Genomic DNA, 20,735 nt, shown 5'->3' with positions numbered 1-20,735 from the left:
GTATTTATTTGTTTGAAACCTTCCCTCTCTTTCTTGTCCTCTCTGGGCCACAGGGGATTCCGCCATTGATTTCCACTTCAATCATTTGCCCCTTGACCCCTCTGGAACGTGGAGTCCCTCTCATGGCTGCTCTTAGGCAGGTGTACTGGGGGAAACCTCTGGGCTTCTCTCTAGCAATCACACTCATTTACATATTTTAAAAGAAACAGGATATACTGCATTTCTCTTTATTATCCAACTTCTGCAGGATACATGTTTAGACTTGTTGGCTGAGGTCTCTGCAAGCCCAGAATTGCAATTATTGAACAAGTGTTCTGTACCACAATGAGCTTTTCCTTAAGCTGCTGTCACATTACACGGTATTCCAAATTCCTTGATAAGGACTAGGAAGTTTGGGACAAAATGTTAGTAATATGAAAGATTCTCCAAGCATGTTTGGCAGGCCCTGTGATGATTAACACCCTCCTGATCAATGTCAAAACATGTTCAATATTAGATTTTGCCCAATGCGCATTTCTATCAGGTCCGATGTTCTATGGTGAAGCCACGCATCTTGCAATGGAACATACTCCTCCTCATGTAATGTGAAAGGCTATCCGACCATGATCATTAAAATAATGCGGTGTGTCGACAGCTTTAACTTTTCTGTAAAGATGAGGAGCTAGTCCTTCCTCATTATAAGACATTATGACACAAAAATAACACTGGTCCTGAAGAACATAGAAACATACGAACGGATGGAGACAGATCCACAGTCTCCTCCCCGATTTCATTGTGGGGGACAACCAGGAAGTGTTGGCAGGGTCTAGTATGGTGCCTACGACTGTCATCACTTGTACAGTTAATGAGCAAGTGGCCTTTTCACCAAATGTGTCTTTGGCTTAGCTACAGTGTAATTGTTGTCTATTGCCTCACAGTAAGATACAGTAAGAAACTGGTTCAAACCAGTTTGTGAGTTTCTCTTAACTTTTTAAGTGGGTAAGGGCTCTGTCAACTGTCTGATATTCAACAGCTTCGCTCCATTTCATTCATCTCCTTCAGGAAGTGGAACATGAAGTTGAACAATGGACTTTTCCATATTATATATATATTTAGTGTTGACTCTGTACTATTCTCTCTGCTGTATACTGTATGTGTGTGTGGTACTGAAGGCAGTGTGCTGTTTGCAGATGAAATCAATCACTCCTGGCAGAGACACTGCCAACCAGTGTAGCCTAGTGTGTCTGCAAAACACTAATCTCCACATGCACATAAAGGTTACAAATGTAACCCAGGTTGTTTTAAGGAGATGAGGGAGACCACTCACTATGGGACACGCACTATTTCGCTGAAGACCCTTATTCAATAATGCCTGATATAGGCCGGTGACGCTTGCAAGAGATAGCCCCGCCTATCACCCGTACCAATAAAGGGATGCAGCAAGCATGCCATTTCATCCAGCGCTACTCTTCACTCTTTGCCCTTATCGAGCAGGTCCTGTAAGAAGAAGAGGATCGCAGAGAGATGACTCTGAAAAGGCACAATCTCGTGGCTTTCACACAACTTACGCTCATAATGGCCGCTGGTGGATGGCGCCCTAGCACTCTGAATCGTGGCAATCACGTTCGGAGACAAGCCTTCCGAGGCTAGGTTGGACCTTTCATGGGCCAAACTCGTAGATCCATCAGCTTGGGATCAGGGTGGAACAACTGGCCCTGCATTTGGGACAATAAGTCCCTGCACAACAGGAGTTGCCAACGGGGCGCAGAGTAGCTGAGCTGTCTGCAACCTCCAAGGTCTCCAGGGCCAATTTGGGGCTGTAGCAGAGTCAAACCGCTGGCTCTCACTCTGTCGACTGTGGGAGGGATTAGGCCCTCTGGAGGGAATCCATACAAGAGCATGTGTGGCCACTGGTGGGCAATGAAACATTGCAAAACTGAACCTTTCAGTGTGTGCAGGGCGATTTGTGCAATTTTCCTACTTAGTTTTAGGATGATTGAGGTTATCTTATATTTTATATAATGTGCTTATTCCTCTACATCTATAACTTTACAATGCTCTCGCTGCCGAGGAAAATAGACTTGAAGCGTAAAACTACGCTGCTTCAAGTGAGCCTCGCTTTGAAGACGTGCTGCTTACGCACTCTGTCTTGCATGTAGATCACCGTGAGTTGTTAAACTGTGCTTGATGTTACGGAGACGGTGCCATAACGGTGTTGGTATAGTCGGGCCCTTAGAGGATGTAATCTTAGCTTTATCCCTGATGCATTCTTTTAAAAAACAACTCTAGCTCTAGCCAAACTCCAAACCATGGAACTATTATGCATGGGCTCTCAATGGGAGATGAAAAACACTCTCTTAATCTTAGCTGCTAAAATCCAACAGTTTGATGTAGGCTTTCCTTATTGACAGTGCATAATCAGCTTTATGAGGAGACTGTTTGAGTGTAAAATCATGGCTGTGGCTTATTCTGTTCTTGATAGGCAAGCCCCACAATTATTGTCCTTTCCCCCCCACTGGCTTTGAATGGAAGAATACCAAACCTCTTCTCTTCATATGAATATTTTTCTAATTCCACTGGATTGATTTTTTACAATAGAGGATGGTGTATAGTTTGATGTCACTCTCATCATTTCCTTTAGAAGTTGAAAAACTCCTATAGAACTGGTATTACTGTACTAGTCTAGAATGTCAATGGCAGATGAAAAATGCTCACACCTGTTTATAGTTTGATGTTGGCTTGTTAGGAAACAATTGTATAAAGTGGCATATTATTTTTTAATTTCCACATTATTCACACACAATAGAGACAAAGTAACATAGTTATGCCTTTTTCTATACCTTTGCCTAATGTTATATTGCCTAATGTTATATTTGTGCAATACATGTTACAAATGTTCAGAATGTGCCTGAAACTACCTTTCTCTCTCTCTCTCTCTCTCTCTCTCTCTCTCTCTCTCTCTCTCTCTCTCTCTCTCTCTCTCTCTATCTCTTATTCCCTCATCCCCTCTCCCTCCATGTGCCATAAACTTAGGCCAGAATGTGGCAGATGGGTGCAACACAGGTGTCGTGGAAACCATCTGTAACTAGGCTACCCCTCCCCTCCCCAACGATGGTTCTTACATCAGACTGTAAAAGTGGATGTCAATTTCCATCCCACCAGACACTGTCAATGGCAAACCTTTGCTCAGTTTAATGTATAGTATGGGTAGTGTAGTATTAGTTCAAAAGTCTAGTATAGTATTAGTTGTGTAGTTGCATGTAATTATGACGAGAGATGACAAAATCAGTTCCTGTGTGCTTCTGTTCTTTCATGCAGTTGCAAGTGGTGGGTTGAATACATTGCCATATAAAGACATTGATTATGACAATGAATGATTTGACCAGTTTCCAAAGGGTCATCTAGAACAATGCCATGGTCAGTCGTGCATCTGTAACCACTTGGCTGATAAACCCCTTCCATTCATTTCTGATTGTTTGCAAACAAAGCGGTCCGGCAGAACTGTGTGTAATTGTTAGAAAGAGGACTGTGTTATTTCAGCATGGCACACAGACGCCTGCTATTCTCCTTCTGGAGAACCCTCTGGCTCTCCCCCATCTGGCTGTGACCTGTGCATTTACTGAGAGGGAGAATCACATGGTACAAAAGCCTGCCGTTCCCAGTGAAGTATATAGTGAGTCCTATCTCTACTACCTCATTTCATTTCTACATACTAGCCAAGCCAGATCTGAACCGACCCAGATCTAGGCCGGAAGGCCCGGCACAATGTCCTTTTCATTATCCTGTATTGTCAGTTCCTGTACATTTAGCGTTGTTGCTGCTAGTCGAACATCCCTAAATTACACAGCAACAGCCCGTAAAAGACGGTATTCTGGCTCCACCAGCATATCTCATGTGCAGTGTTTTTGCGACAGTTCTCATCAGTGGCCCTGGGCAACCTTTTGAGAAATCATATAAAAAATAATTAGTTGTTGGGTGCAGTAACTCAGATTGATAAATTGATCCGAATTAAGCATGACATGAGATGAATCGATAATTACAGATGATTACAGCCTATTAGAGGTGGTTTAAGATGAGTTACCTCTCCAGCCATGGCCATCTCTATGGAGCAGCAGCATGCCATGATTTCACCAAGTAGGACACACTTGAGCAACTGCCAAATTAAAAATGTCTAGTGTGTCTGACCTGTGCATTGCTGTAAAATCTGCACTGCTCTTCCACATAAGACGTACCTTTATATATATATATGAAGGTCGTCTGTACTATGTATATATATATATATATATATATATATATATATATATATATATATATATATATATATATATATATAATTTTAAAGGGGTTTTCTTTGTATATATCAAAAATAAGCTTACAAACAAACAAACAAACAAACAAACATTGCAATGGTAAAGGCTTTCAATACCAACAAATGAATACATAAATAAATACAAGGTCAGGTCAGTACAGAGTATGAGGTTTTTGGGTAAATAATCAATTAACGGACCCCGTATTTTTCATAAATCTGTCAGAAGAGTTATTCCTAACAAAGCGAATCCTCTCTATCTGTCGTGTGATTTCTAGGCACCGTTGCCTGGTGGGGACACGGGCCCCAGTGCACTGGCTACATCTCCGCCACTGGCAAGACCCATCATTCATAAAAAAATATCCCAGTGGTGTCGGACAAAAAGCTTGTGACATATGAACAGACAGAGCCCGAATCATAGCCCCCTCTCTGATTTCATCGGTGGGAGACAATAATGGCAATGGTAGTGGGAGATGGAGAGTTGCTAAGAGCAACTGTATGCAGAGCTAAAAAGGTATGTTTGAGGTTGGACTTAAAAAATCACCTCACAGGGGCAGGCAGACTTTTCCACAGAAGTGGTGCTCGATATGAAAAAGCCCTGCCTCCAGCTACATTATTTTTTTCTGCAGGGATGACAAGCAGTCATTATTTGAGAAGCTAATACTAAACACATGTGGAATCTAATATAATTCTCTTGCACGAAAACAATATTAAAAGTATTAATATCATCAATGTCAACAACAGACCTAGCTTAATGTTAGAAATATAGATTGTGGCGGTCCTAGATCATCATATTACCGTGTTGGTCCTGGATCGTCATACTGTATGACTGTCGTGGTCCTGGATCGTCAAATCATATGAGTGTCAGGGTCCTGGATCATCAAACGACTGTCGTGGTCCTGGATCGTCAAATCATATGGGTGTCAGGGTCCTGGATCATCAAATCATATGAGTGTCAGGGTCCTGGATCATCAAATCATATGAGTGTCAGGGTCCTGGATCATCAAACGACTGTGGTGGTCCTGGATCGTCATGTGCATGTGGCCATGTAAAAATGCCTACAGTATATTAGACAAATACCAGTATGGCAAATGTGTTCAAAATGTTATGTTTGTTGTAGTGAACTCAAATTCCATGTTTTCGTTTATAGGCAGGTGTCCGATGGTTGATGAAGACAGATTCTGGAGTCAGTGGGCCGACCAATGCAGGAGTCTGTTTTTGTGTATGTTCACTTGTTTGTATGTGGAAACATTTTGTCATATACAAACATGGCCATATGTGATGCCACTGTCTTTAATAACATATTCAGTGCTATTTACAGTATTTTTTATGGATTTTTGGAGCTATGTCAATAAGCAAGAAATACCTCTTTCTCAATGGCTTAACAGTGTTTATTTTTTAACACTGTAGAATAATGTTTGCTTTTATGACAATTAAAGGCTTCCCCGTCTACCTATCATTCCCAGTTTTTAACTATGATAGCTACATACAGTTGTTTACATTGTTTTAATTCTATTATCTGGTGGTGCGGTCAACATTTAAGGGAGGGGGGTAGGACAGAAGACTACAACTGTAGCAGCAGTGGAGACACAAGTGCTGCCTTAAACACTGGTAGTAGAGCACCACTTTAGACATTCAACCTCTCAAGGCTCTGAGTAATGAAATACTGTAACAGTTTACCTCTTGTGTTGAAGAGCAGTGCAGATTTTGCAGCAGCACACAGCAGGTCAGTCAGATGCACTAGAAATGTTGAATTCTGGCGGGTACAAAGGGGCGTGCACATCTTGACGTGCATGTTGATGATGTCACAAGGCACACAATGTGATTGGTTGGCAGACTTTTTGGTCCAGAGACAACATAATAAAGATGATTCAGAAACACACCCTACTTGGTGAAATCATGTTGTGTGGAGCAGCAGGAGAGCTCAGCTCAGGTGGAAGGAACTGGAGAGACTCAGGCTAAAGTTTAATCACCCAGCATTAACTTGGCTATGACTGTCCTAATGAGCTGAAGTGTCTGCTTTCTCTCTCTCTCTCTCTCTCTCTCTCTCTCTCTCTCTCTCTCTCTCTCTCTCTTTCTGTCTCTCCATCCCCACTCATTCCATCTGCTTGTTGAGTGGGTCAGGGCATGGGCATCTGAACAGCCAATTTAAACACTTAAAATCTCCACACACACACGTACACAGGCGTGCACACACACACACACACACACACACACACACACACACACACACACACACACACACACATACACACAGGCTATGGAAGCACTAATCATCATAGCGGGGTGCCCACTCAGAGCCAGACTGAGAGTGCCATGTCCGTCTGTCGGGGGCTGAGGGGGCAGACGGTGTCAGTTTGGACATGAGAGGGAGTGACACAGGCGGTCCCCACTAACCCCATTAACTCACACAGACAGGTTTGAGGTGTCAATCATCTGTCACCCAATCACCTTTTACCCGCCCTCTCTGAGGGAAACCGCTTACTCTCCTGTGTTATGATTGCCTGGATTTTAAATAAATAAAAGAAAAATGCAGAATATCAAAGGCTTTACTTATGTGAGGACCTGCTGTTGGTTGAAACCAGAGGGGATGTTGAATCTGTGTGTGTGTGTGTGTGTCTGTGTGTGTGTGTGTGTGTGTGTGTGTGTGTGTGTGTGTGTGTGTGTGTGTGTGTGTGTGTGTGTGTGTGTCCGTGTGTGTGTGTAGACAGCTGAGAGAGGGCTTGTGGCGCGCTGCCCCGAGGGCTCAGACCAGATCAAAGCCCAGCCTGTCAGTCTGCAGGTACACAAACACCGTGCCTGGCCCTGTACACACTATATAGAACAGAGAGGGAGAGAGAGAGTGTCTTTGACAAAGAAAGGGTTAGCGAGAAACAGAGGGAGAGAAACAAGAGAAGGGGGTGAGAGAGAGAGATCAGAGAGCGAGAGTCATCTGTCTTTAACCAAGAACAAGGGTTACGTGGAGGGCACAGGGCCATGTGGAATAGAGCTTTTCACTCACGCACCAACAGAAGAGGTTCTAGGCCCCGTTTAGAATTCAGATGCCAGTAACTGTAAGCTAAGCAGGTCAATCTAAACATAGTCTCAGAGGGAGGGATGGCTCTGACCTGTTGTTTCATTACATGTGAACACTGTTGAGTGCTCCAGCATCATTACTCTGAGTAAGTCTCATGTTTTGAGGTGACCTGAGTAAGAAATCATTTTACTTCTTTTGAGCTGCTGGGTGTAGGTATGCAGGTCCCCCTTGTGTTTATCAGCCAAGCACTACACATCCACATACAGTATAAACAACATGCAAACATGTAGAACATTTCAAATGTATGTATATATACCCAGGCTTTGAAGAGCATTATATATACAGTGCCTTCGAAAAGTATTCAGACCCCTTCACTTTTTCCACATTTTGTTGTGCTATAGACTCAATTTAAAATGGATTAAATTAAAATAATTTGCCATCAAACCACACACAATACCCCAGAATGACAAAGCGAAAACACAGTTCAGTAGATTTATTAAAATTGAAATACAGAAATACCTCTATTCAGACCCTTTGCTAAAATGCAAAAATGTCATCAACAAATCACTCAATAAGTTGAATTTAGTCTATCTTTATGCAAAGGTAATAGTTCATGTAATTTTGGAATTAATATCTTTGTTTTTATAGGGTGTCTGATTTGCATAGGAATCAATTACACACTGTGTAGATTAGGATGTCACTACCAACTCACTACCAATTTTCTCTTGATCCTGACAAACTCCCCAGTCCCTGCCGGTGACAAACATACCATTGGTGCAGTTACCACTATTCTTCACACGAGAGATGGTGCAGAAACTGCATTGCATGTGCAAGTTTAAGTTTGCACCGAACTTAATACTTTGTAGTAAAACCAAATAAACACATTTCCATCCACTTTCTTTGCTGTATCACTTGAATTCATTGTTGCAAACACAATTATGGATATGAGATAGATTATCTTCCATTAAGGGATTATTTTTCGGCACTTGGTTATAGACCAATTTTGTAGAGGGACTGAGATGATGTTGTCCCATCGACTGTGCTTTTTCCTCCCCACCATTCAACTTTGTAGATTTTTGTAAGTCTCCCCAGGCCTCAGGGTCGCATTCTTGAGCAGTTTTGTTCCTCTCCATTTGCTCAGTTTGTAATGACAAAATGATCCACACTGTGCAATTGATTTCTATTCAAATCAGAGACCCTATAAAAACAAAGATATTAATTCCAAAATTACATGAACTATTATCCTTGCATTAAAATGGACTCAATTCAAGTTATTGAGTGATGTGTTGATAATTTTAAGAGTGTCATAGCAAAGTGTCTGAATACTTAAGTACATGAGGTATTTCTGTGTTTCAATTTTAATAAATTTACTGAAATTTCTAAAAACCTGTTCTTGCTTTGTCATTCTGAGGTATTGTGTGTGGATTGATGGCAAATTCTTTTAATTTAATCCATTTTAAATTGAGTATAACACAATAAAATGTGGAAAAAGTGAAGGGGTCTGAATACTTTCCGAAGGCACTGTATATATATATATATATTCCTGATGAGTCAACTTCAAAGACCAGAGAAACGTACAGCTTCAATGTCATTTTGGGAATGGATATGTCTTCAGTGGACTGAGCTGTCAGTATTATTCACTCTCATGCAGTATGTAGTCTTTGATTCAGAGTAAGGCTAAAGGTTTAACAGATGAATTTATTCATTATGCGTTCCTGCCACGTTCATAAAGTCTGTGTCCCTTTAAAAAGTTTAGGAACCAGAGGGAAAAAAATAGAGCACATCAATTGGCTTGGAAAATGAGAAGTTTGTCCTCGATGCTCCTGTCGGAGTTAACGATTAAGATATCTAATATGATATTTAAAGCTGTAGGCCAGGCAGGTTGATAACAGGCTGATAAGGCCTCTATCCTCGCTCATCCTCACATACTAATTAGTTTCTTGGCTCTTTTTGTTTTATCCATTTAAGACTTTGAAGGAACAAAAAGACACCTGCATCAATCATAATTATTTTACTGATTCTAAAATTAGCAGGAGAGAGTAAGAACACGGTCTCCTTCACACAGAAAGAGATAGAGAGAGTGAGAGTGAACGAGAAAGAGAGAGAGAGAGAGGTGGAACATGAGGGAGAGAGAGAGATGAGGTGAATCGATAAATATCACTCTGGCTGATTGGACCTAATTAGGGACATAGAGAGGCATTCTGGGAGAAGCTGGGTGGAATTGAGTTGGCCAAGTTGTCAGAGCCAATTAGGCTGCTGTATTATTGCAATAGAGGAAAAACACAGATTAGATAAAATGTGTGTGCGTGTGCATGCGTGCGCGCGTGCTTGTTTGCGTGTGTGTGTGTGTTCGAACATTGCTTATAAGAACATGGTCAGGTAAATGTATTCATTTTCACTGAAATTATTACACAGTGATGATACACATTGTTTTCGTCTGAGATGGGAAAGGGTTAAGGGTCAGACACACACACACACACACACACACACACACACACACACACACACACACACACACACACACTCCAGCTGTCAGCTGCTGAACTTGGCTGCAGCTGAAGAGATTAAAACACTGTGAGAGAGAGAGAGAGAATATAGTAGAAGTACAGTAGAGTAATAGGAATAGTGGAATTATTCCAGTGATTGCTGTTGGAGTCGTCTCAGTGTCTCACAGATGTGGAGAGAATGTAATGGGGAAACTATAATATTAATGACTTCTACATCTACATATACAGTATACAGTATTTCAGCCAAACTAAATGTTACCTCAGCTGCAATGTTGTTTTCTAGACTTCAAAAACACTAACCATCCCCATCAAGATTCTAAATCATGCTCTCATCAGCACGGAGCTCTCTAAAGCCACCATCATTATACTGCAGAACCAGAATTATCAGCTTTTACAAGTTCAGGGGCGGCAGTTAGCTACTTCAAATCACTACAAGGTTAAGATAGCTAAAACTGCTGTAGCCTCAATACATATGTTTTAGTTTGATGTTCTAATCTACCTGGAGTTTTTAACTCGTGTCAGAAAATCGTGTCAGAAAATCGAATCAGGGATATTGTCGCCTGTCCAAAATGTGTGATTATCACAACTGTTGTTGCATCAGTCTAATTCAGCCCGAGGAGGACAAGTAAAATGTGGGGTTGTGCTCCATTGGCAGTGCCTGTGGAGATTGTGTCTGCATATAACTCTCAGATCAAAGAAAATCGATTCCTCTGACCTTGTTCAAATCAAAACTGCTAGTAGATCTTTCTAGATATCTATGCTTCGCCCTGGATTCAAATGAGACCCTCATATAGAGCCGTAACTATGGTAATGATCATATAAATCAATACCTGATTATGGCCTTTCAACCATACAGTAATATAAGCAGTTGAGATTTAATGCAAGCATGTTTGTTACTGAATACCCACATACATTTAGGCAGATAATTAGAGGGCTTGCTTCAGCAAGTCCAACTGTTGTTCTTCTTCCTATTTATTCATGGACTTGTTTCATTATGCTTTTTAAACTATACAAACTCAAAAGTGCATAATTTAACATGAAGGCACATTTTAACATCACACCAATTCAACTGTAAAATGTGCCAAAAACCCCAAATTATGAACCCTGATAAAAGCTTTCTGAAACCTATTCAACATTTTCAACTATTAAGCCTTTTGTAAGTAAAATACTTGGATCTGTTAACATGGTGTAATGTTTAAGCCAGCATTCTGTGAGTTCCATTATTGCTGCAACTGCCTTGGAACTTTCAGCATTCTTGAATAAAAACAGCAGGAGACCTTCAGAATACATTCTTAGGATGATGACACAAGAATGCATTCTCTTGGCTACCGTTTCTACCTTACTAAAACCACTCTATTCTTTCTATCCACTCCACTGAAGTTTCCCTGCTCTTCCTTTCTATATCTATCTATCTATTTAACCATCTTTTTCAACTTCCAAAAAAAGCCAATAAAGATTCTTCTGGAACTTATTTTTCTAGTTATCCATGCTGCTGCTGACAAACTGTCGACAGCTTCTGTTGTCTTCTGGAACAACTTTGTCTTTGCTTTTAAAATATTTATTTTGACTTAGATGGGGAAGGGAGACCCACACACACACACATGCTCGCGCACACACACAAACACACACACACACACACACACACACACACAAATATGCCACATGGCTGATTGCCCAAGTTAACCAGTACAGACAGTTCCCTCTTCCAGTAAGCTTACTCTGAGTATCAACAGTGTCACATCCCAGACACACCACTGAACCGCTTCATACAGTCAGTTAGTCCATTAGACCAGATTTACTACCAGGGGATCAGTAATGAGCCTTACCAATGAGGGATAGAAACTTGCTTTGAATATTTCACTCTTCTTTATGAATTATGTATTCTTTATGAATACTAGTTGTTGTGTATTTTGCATATCTTTCTCTTCTTTCACTGCGATTGTTTCAGCTTCCGAGGTTGAATGCACGTATTATACGTCGCTCTGGATAAGAGTATCTGCTGAACTGACTAAATGTAAAATACAAAATGATGAAGATGAACACTGCCCTCTTCAGGTGTTCTAGAGAACACAGTGTGTCAGTGGCAGAGATGGCAGTTTAATTCACTGGTAATCAATCAGAACATCTCTAAACGGTCTAAACGCCTCTCTCTGATGTGTTTAAATGTACTGTTTCCTTTTTTTATCTCATCATTTCAACATAAAGATTAGCTCCTGACGTTTGAACGTTCATAAATGGAAGAGAATGTCTTGAAGTGAAACCAATTTTCTGTCTGCGTCTTTTCTTTATTTGAGGATAAAAAGTTGTAAAGCCAAAGTCATCATTCTTAGCAGTGGGGATAATAGCAGGGAGGGCAGTTTGGAGCGAACAGGATGGCAATACAGAGTTGATGGTAGTGTTGTGAAGGTCAGGCATGGTTAATGTTTTTATACTCTCAACTTTAACCTTTATATAACAGAGCTCCACTCCACACCCCTCTATAACCACTCTAACACACACACACACACACACACACACACACACACACACACAAGGCAGGTACCAAGTCACAATCAAGTTTCTGTTCGTCAAACGTGCTCGGGATCATACTATAGCATTGAAAGCATTTCATACCAAGAGGTAAGAAGAGTTTCTTCATGCTTTTTCTCATCCCTCTTGGATACGAATTTCCTCCTTTAAAGATCATAATTTGCTCTTTTCTAGTCTAGTCTTCTCTACTTTTCTAGTCTTACATGCAAGTGCATTGAACCAGCATTGGAGATGAGGGTTCTGATGAACATGTGTGATATGAGTCATGAATGTTTGAATGTTCCGGAGCAGCTGTGTCACTGGGAGCTGACTAAGTCAGGGGGATGAGCAGAGCTGGCACTGAGGTGTTGGGGCTGTTTCTGGGGATCACTGGAGTCATCTTACTGGTGTCTGCTGCTCTAACTGACTGTTGGAGGGTAAGATGACCCACACGCACAAACATGTATGGACGCATGTGCACACGCACACACACACACACACACACACACACACACACACACAAACAAACTGTGCTGGGGCTAGTCCTCATTGGGGTTGTTTATACAAGTACTACCTCACACTACCTCACATGTAGTAAACCACAAAAGCCACCAGGCTGCGCTCTTGAGTAACCCATCTGAGTACCTCAAAGAGCTTCAGAGAGACAGAGACAGCCTTGATTGGGTATGTCAGTGGTTACCAACATCTATGTTACAGATAAAGATGCTCAGTATCAAGACTAATTTCGACAAAGTTTTGATTAGATCAGTTGGATGGTTCTGTTCTTCACTGTGACCTATGTGTGTGTGTGTGGTGTGTGTGTGTGTGTGTGTGTGTGTGTGTGTGTGTGTGTGTGTGTGTGTGTGTGTGCGCGTGTGTGTGTGTGTGCACGTGCGTGCTTGTGTGCGTTTACAAGCGGGACTCTAAGGACCGGTTCTCCTCGGTGGACCTGAGCTCCCGGTGCAGGGGACTGTGGGGTGAATGTATCCATGACAACATGGCTGGGATGTGGACCTGTGATGTCACACTTTCCTACCTGGAGCATTTATCAGGTAAAGACAAGTCCACCAGCTCCTACTCAACTGCACTTCTTGCAGAGTAAGCCACAAACACAGACTACCAACGGGTCTAGAACTTTCTGCACAGGGATAGTGCACTTGCACAGTTGAAAAGATTGTTAAATCAATAAATTCAATGACCGATTTTCATTGCGGCCACATAGCACCTACCTTTACATTTGTGTTAAGTTCATCCACCTCTCTTTTCACAGCTGAGATCCTAGGCATGAGGGCTGTGTTGGTGCTGATCTGTGTGGTGTCTGTTGTGTCCATCCTGACTATGATATCTGGTCTGAGGTGCACCAAGTTGACCAATGATTCTTCTAATCAGAAGGATAGGCTGATATTGGCCTCTGGCGCCCTCATACTGTGTGGAGGTGAGTATTGCAGCCCCACACTCACAAACACACACACACACACACACACACACACACTAACACACACACACACACACACACACACACACACACACACACACACACACACACACACACACACACACACACACACACACACACTGATGAACTTCACTCCACTCAGAAGTTGTTTATTCGACTTGTGGTTGTAGTAATTCTCAAATTCTGGCTGCCACTGTGCATTCACATCATACTACGGTTGAAACACATTTTGGCATATTTTGTGTTTTGTTTATGTGTTTCATGAACCCTACCGTTGACCTTTTGACAGTTTATATATATTGTATTACCATGATATGCTCATAAACATCATTGTAATACTTCCCTGTATATAAGTGTCCTACCACCTCTGCAATAAAGGTCGACATCTCTTGGACCACTTGAACATTAACCTTTTTCTCTGTCTATTCTGTGAGAAATCAATAAACACAATACTTGCTTTCCCCAGGTGTGTGTGGGGTAGTAGGGCTGCTGTGGTACTGTGTGGAGACCTTCAACAGATACAGACAGGAGGTGGGTCGCTACCATGAACAGTTTTATTACTAGCTTTTATCTAATCACATGAAACCACATTGCAGGAGGAAATTCATTCACTGATCCTAACTGTCATTCCATTTGACCTCACACTAATTGTCATTTTGTCACAGCATAATTTGGAGCAACATTTCGGCCATTGTATAATCTTCCTCATGCCGTAGCGTTGGCTCAAGCGTTGTATTCCCCTTTCTTTGTCTTACAGTTGGCTTATGGAATACCTGGGATAACGTACGAGTTGGGCCTCTCCTATTGGCTAGCAGTGGGAGGTGTGGCCTGTGCGCTAACCTCTGGGACCATTCTATTGATGGTCAGACATCTGTCTCAGAGGAGTAATGTCATCAGAAGGCACCTACATGTAGCATCTCAGGGTTCTCAAAGTGGGCTGGGCCTGACACACAGCAACACCCAACTACAGCCAACTCTAAATGATAGAACTTACATATAAATATATTATACTTTGAAACAATACCTGCTATCAATATTCAGAGATAACTACATTAAATTTGTTAAAAAAATAATATCTATTATTTACAAACATTATGATCATAGCTCAGTTAAAGTTATTCCTATATATACTCAGGCCATGGTGTGTGTTTTTTTGTTATAAAGTGGTATGAGAAGAATCCAAATGAATCATAACCCGCAGCGAGACAGATTGTTCTCAACTGTCACACACGCTCCTCATTTAAAAATGATTTCCACACAATCAGAAGCACATGGGACATAATCATTAATTTAAAGTGCCAGAAGGAGGAAGGGACATATTTAATGGTTACTCAATGCTTTTGTTTATGAAACAAACTTCATCACAAACTTTTATAGACTATCTGTCTGTCAAACCCTAAACGTTGTAAACAGAGCAAATGTGTCTAAAAATCAGTACAACTTAACTGACCATCCATGAAATTGTTTTAAAAATGTTTTTAAAGGTATACAGTGTTTACAATTACATTGTTTACAAACAATGGAGTAAAACAAGCCTATATTCTAGGTTCTTATGGTGAAAAATGTTCATATAATAATAATAATAATATATGCCATTTAGCTGACGCTTTTATCCAAAGCAACTTACATTGCAGTGAGTGCATACATTTTTCAAACTGTTGCACTCAGCCTGTGAGGATTTTATACCAGTAAGTTATATTCTTCAAGAATCAAATGCTGTATACTGTATCATTAATTTAGAATTCCAAAAATGTATGTACCAATCCCAGACTGCCCCATTTAATATCAATACCTTTCAGTTCCAAATTGGCTTCAAAATAATACAGGTGTGTGTGTGTGTGTGGGTGTGTGTGTGTGTGTGTGTGTGTGTGTGTGTGTGTGTGTGTGTGTGTGTGTGTGTGTGTGTGTGTGTGTGTGTGTGTGTGTGTGTGTGTGTGTGTGTGTGGGTGTGTGTGTGTGTGTGCGTGTGTGCGTGTGTGCGTGTGTGCGTGTATGTGTGTATTGGACACGAACACATGATCTTACAATACAAGATATCTGCCAAGATCATCAACAACATTCACCATTCAACTGTATTCCTGTTAAGACAGTGTTGCAAATCTGAGTTTATGGTTAAAATTTATTTAGGTACTCTATGCAGAGCAGTTAAAATATAAAATAGATAAAAGACATATAAAGACATACAAAGTCATATAATGGACAACCAGTCTTCCAGCACATCTCAGGTGTGTGTGTGAGATTTCACATCCGTACTCTGCTCCTGCTAACCCCCACTGATCTCTGTATGTACAACTCTCTGTATGTAGTACATAGCCTTACTCTGTAGCACTCAGCACCAGCTCATTTGGGTGACCACCCCTGAATGGTCTATACTGTTATGTCCATGTCAGCTGGAACTGTTTTGACATGATAAGTTAACTAGGGTTCTAACCATCTTTAGCTTTCCTACGTTTTTTAATGTGCAGTTGGCTTTTGGTGATGCCCCCCTGCACGACTCAATTATTAAAGGTATTAAGGGTATTACCGTATTAAAGGTAATTGTTAATGGCTTTAAGAATGTCTTCAAAAAGGTCGACCTGACCGTAAAGTCAACAAATAAACCTTTAGAGATAGATGCAAGTGCGGGAATAATTTGTTTTATCGTTGTTGATTAACTGTGCACCAAGTAGCTCCACAAACAAGCTGAGAGATGATGTGATGGAGTAAGTGTGTTCACTTTTAGAACGACCCTGAGAATGTGCCAGACCCAATGAGGCAGAACTGGAATTCCTCCGTCTGCAATTACTGAACAACAGGGTGCAGGAAAGGTATTTGGGCTGGAAGAGAGGAAGAAGGGGAGGTGAAAGAGAGGGAAGGGTGAGGAGGTGTGAAATCATACCCCTGAACCTCAACCCACACAGTCATGACTTCCCTCAAATAACTGTGTGTGTGTGTGTGTGTGTGTGTGTGTGTGTGTGTGTGTGTGTGTGTGTGTGTGTGTGTGTGTGTGTGTGTGTGTGTGTGTGTGTGTGTGTGTGTGTGTGTGTGTGTGTGTGTGGGAAGAGGGGGAAGATATTTTGGAAAACAGCACTACTCTATAATTTATTGGATCTTCATAGAAAGCATAGCAACCATGTTTTGTTTTTTTCTCTGTTTACTTTATTCTAAAAGAAACAGACAGGAGTATACTTTAAATGAGATGATACATAATAATAGTGAATATTAGATAAAGAAAATGCATGGTAAATAAATGTAGGCAACAGAAAGACATTTGAACTGATTACACTCAGCAAACTGGCCATTACTAGAGGACAGGACCTGTACAGGAGACAGTGCTTTCAGCACACAAAGGTACAGTACATCCTTCAGAGTCAATAACAAAACACTTCTTCCATCCACACAAAATCATAAAATCATACTGACACTTAACTAAACAGAATGCTGCGGTATATCCTCAATCCGGGCTACTACGAAGCAGGCACACAGCTTTTAGAAAGTGTGGCATTATCATTTTGGGAGATTTAGAAATCTGTTTTCTAAGTGGTACACTATACAGTAGCTATACACCTACATCCAGATATCAAACTAAATGCAATGGTTTGTCTAAATAGTACATTTAATGCCAGAGAAAAACAACAACAATATACATTTGATAAAGGGGAGCTGTATACAAAATGCCCATCACCCATAAAGAATGTGGCATGGTAGGATCCGTGTATAACAGTCAAAAACATACATGGACACACACACACACATACACACGCGCGTGCGCGTGTTATAAGGCACTGTAGTAGAACATAATACTGTATGTAGTAGGAAGACTGGAGTACACACTTGGGGCACTTACACATTCTATAAACACACCCTGAAAGACTGTCCCCGAGAGAAACAAAGACAAGACAAAAGTACAGATGTCACTTTCACTCTCTATTATCTTTTCAATAATAGATGTTGTTTGGGTTCAGTAATATGCATCATGGTTGACACTGCCCCGATCAGGAACTTTGTGCAACAGCGTTTAGGGGCTGTTGAATATATGGATATAGTGTACATTTAACACATGGGTTTAACACAAGTTATTTATCTTTATGAATTATTAATAATAGTTATCATCCAATTACAGTTGGTCTGCATATGTAACACGCTCTGTATGTGTTTATTCAGAGTTTGGATTCATAGAGAGTGTCTTTCTTGTAGAGTGTCTTGTCTTTTTGTGTTTTCTCAGAGAGAGTGTCTTGTCTGTTGCCAAAATCTAAAACATCGAAAGGCCAGAGGACTCTCCCACACTACAAGTACTGCTCCCTTTTCTCTGGTGGGGTACTTTTAACATTTGGTCTGCAATTTAAAAGGAAAAAACATGTTTCAGTAAATATACAGTTGTATTCTCAGAGAACAAAAACCAAGAGGCACATTTCTACAAAACCCAGAAATCATAGGATATCAGTAAAGCAGAAATCAACACAAAATAATTACACAAATTTTACCCAAACAGTTAACGTTCAGTAAATAAAAGATAAAACGACATGATGGGGTTTCTAGTAGAGGGTTCACAGGCTGTAGAGTGAAGCCCCCTTCTAACCTTAAAAGGAGGGTCTAAGATTACCGGTAACCACCCTTCTCCTTTAAGAGTCCATATTTACAAACAGGCTCAGGGGGTAGAGGGTATGGAAGGTGGCAAGCTCTTAAAGGGGTGGCAGTCATTTGTTGACCCATTCTTTAATATGAGAGACTTATAAGGTTCAGATATATTTAGGAGGGGGAGGGGAGGAGAGAAGGAAGGACATATGCTATAGCGTAGAGAGAGACGAGGGTCCAAATTTTGAATCTAGGAAGGAGCAGGGAAAGGGGAGACAGTGAGCGGAGCTCGGACAGTCCTCGAAAAAAGGCGGGGGGTGGGTCAGTCAGGGAAACTAGTCTCACTCAACAACTCTGCCCTGAATTAGAGGAGAGAAGAAGACAGGCAGAGAAGAACAGAATTAGCAGAGAGAAGGGGAGAGAGAGACACATCAAGACCTCACTGATTCTCACAGCAGCCATGTTAGTGAGTGAACAAGTGCTTGATGGAGGAGGAAAGTACAGGGGATTGAGTCGTTGATGCTACATGCTTGGTTGGTTGTTGAGGGAAGATGATGCATACAACATGCTAAAGCAGTGTTAGTGAATGAGCGATTGATGCTATGTGCTAGCAGGCTCAGTGGTTAGCAACTGAGTGAAGAGAGTTGATTTTAAGCAAGATAGCGGTAGACAGTTAATTGAAGTTCATGAATCACAGCACAGATGTTTGTTTTGTGTTCACTGACATGGAGATGGTATGACTGATTTTAATGGGTGTTTTTAGTTAATTTGGAGGTTTTTTTCATGTAATGTATATGGATGCATAGAACGTTTCCCATTTAGGACCATGTTCAGTACTCATGGTTAGAATTAGATGCATTTTATGATAACAATAGCAATAGAAATACTGTCAATAAAATAGCTAGAAACATGTACAGTATTTCACATCTGATAGCTTATATGTTTGAGTTTTGTCTTTGGAGTAGGCTTTTAGGTACTTTAGTCACGTTTGTCGTTAGGTAATGACTCTTAAAGCACATCTGCTGTTGACAGCCTGGTAATGGTCGACTCCCTCTAATTAGCAGAACTACAGAAGGTCCTTCAGACCTATACACCCCCACTCTGAGTACAATGGAATACTCCACACACAAAGGCTTTACCAAGAAGAGGGGCCAGACCACCAGAAAATGGGGTGCAAGGAGTGATTCTTAGAAAAGTGAATGGCCTTGTTATCAAGAAGAATGACGAACCTGTCCTTTCACTAAACACAAATGAATGTACTGTATGACAAAGGGCTAGACTCAAGAGCAGGGGATGTTAGATTTAAGGAATTGTGATTTGAGGTGGGGGTTCTGGACCTAGAGCGCCTTGGCTCCACAGTGCTCCCACTAAGAGTGGTCAAATAGTCATTACTTGCATCAAAACAGTTTTGCATTATAGTTTAAAAATAAACAACTGTGTTTCGTTTAGCTTATGGGGCTAGATGGATGAACAGAACTTTGTAGAATAGATGAGGTGAATATGAAATGGAAACCTGTCCATTTAGTATTTGTAAATATGTTTTTTATGGGAAGTCGGCCAGTGAAGTCCTTGGCTAACAGTCTGAGGCGTAAACTAAGCCTATGAGCATTGAGGAGACTTGAGTAGATGCATTAGATGATGATGCATTGTATGGAGTACAATGACAAGGCATGCCACGATGGTCATCTCTCCCTCTCTTGTTAAAACTAAATGACGACAAGATCATCAACACACATACGCTGCCATACAACTACAAGCGTGACAGAAACGTCAAAGTGAAACATTTCACCTTCCACTCCTCAGTTCAGTTATGTTGTGCATTCTTTGTGTGCTATACATCATCGAATGACTGTCGCATGAAAAAATGGCATTTTAACACGCCTATTTTTGTGATTTATTAACACAAGGCATACAAACTGAAAGAAGTTCAGAAACCAGAAGTTCTTATAGTAAATTCTTATAGAATTTCAGCATGTCATTTTTCCCCTTAATGTAGCTAACTGAACTGTCTCTAGGGTTGTGGTTTTGATATGAACATGGTACACGCCAAGCCCTTTCCCCCCAACGGTAGCAGCGGAGCACCTGTTTCTAGTGTGGGTGTGGTCATGACTTACACTCCTATGTGCCCCCTATGGAGTGGCAAGGGGCCATCCCACACTGAACACAACTGCACCAGTGGCGTGTGAAAGGCCGGTTAATCCAGCACTGTGTCTCTATTAAAGATACAGCTCTCCCTAGCCAGAGATGCAGAGGGAACACACACATACAGCTCCAACCAGGACAAAAATCCCCCAAATCCCCAAATGAGACTTTGTCTTTTTCATTTTGTTTTCCAGTTTTTATCTGTTTTTATGGATTGGTCAGCAGTTGTTGTTTATGTTGTTGTCTGTAGGCTATTTCTGACCACAC

At 41.1% G+C, this 20,735-nt stretch overlaps 1 protein-coding gene across 1 annotated transcript in view; it reads right to left on the bottom strand.

Annotated features, from left to right (window-relative positions):
- Positions 1–16,902: 16,902 nt before the first annotated feature.
- cldn19 (claudin 19) overlaps positions 16,903–20,735 on the bottom strand; it is a 12,601-nt gene continuing 8,768 nt past the window's right edge. Inside the window, exon 6 of the mRNA XM_083668851.1 lies at positions 16,903–18,086. Within this exon, the coding sequence (XP_083524977.1) occupies positions 18,038–18,086 (49 nt within the window). The 3' untranslated portion in view covers positions 16,903–18,037. The remainder of the gene's footprint in view (positions 18,087–20,735) is intronic.

This window comes from Argentina silus (assembly GCF_951799395.1).
Source record: "Argentina silus genome assembly, chromosome: 4".
Classification (NCBI taxonomy): Eukaryota; Metazoa; Chordata; class Actinopteri; order Argentiniformes; family Argentinidae; genus Argentina; species Argentina silus.
This window is presented reverse-complemented; position numbering and strand designations above follow the sequence as displayed.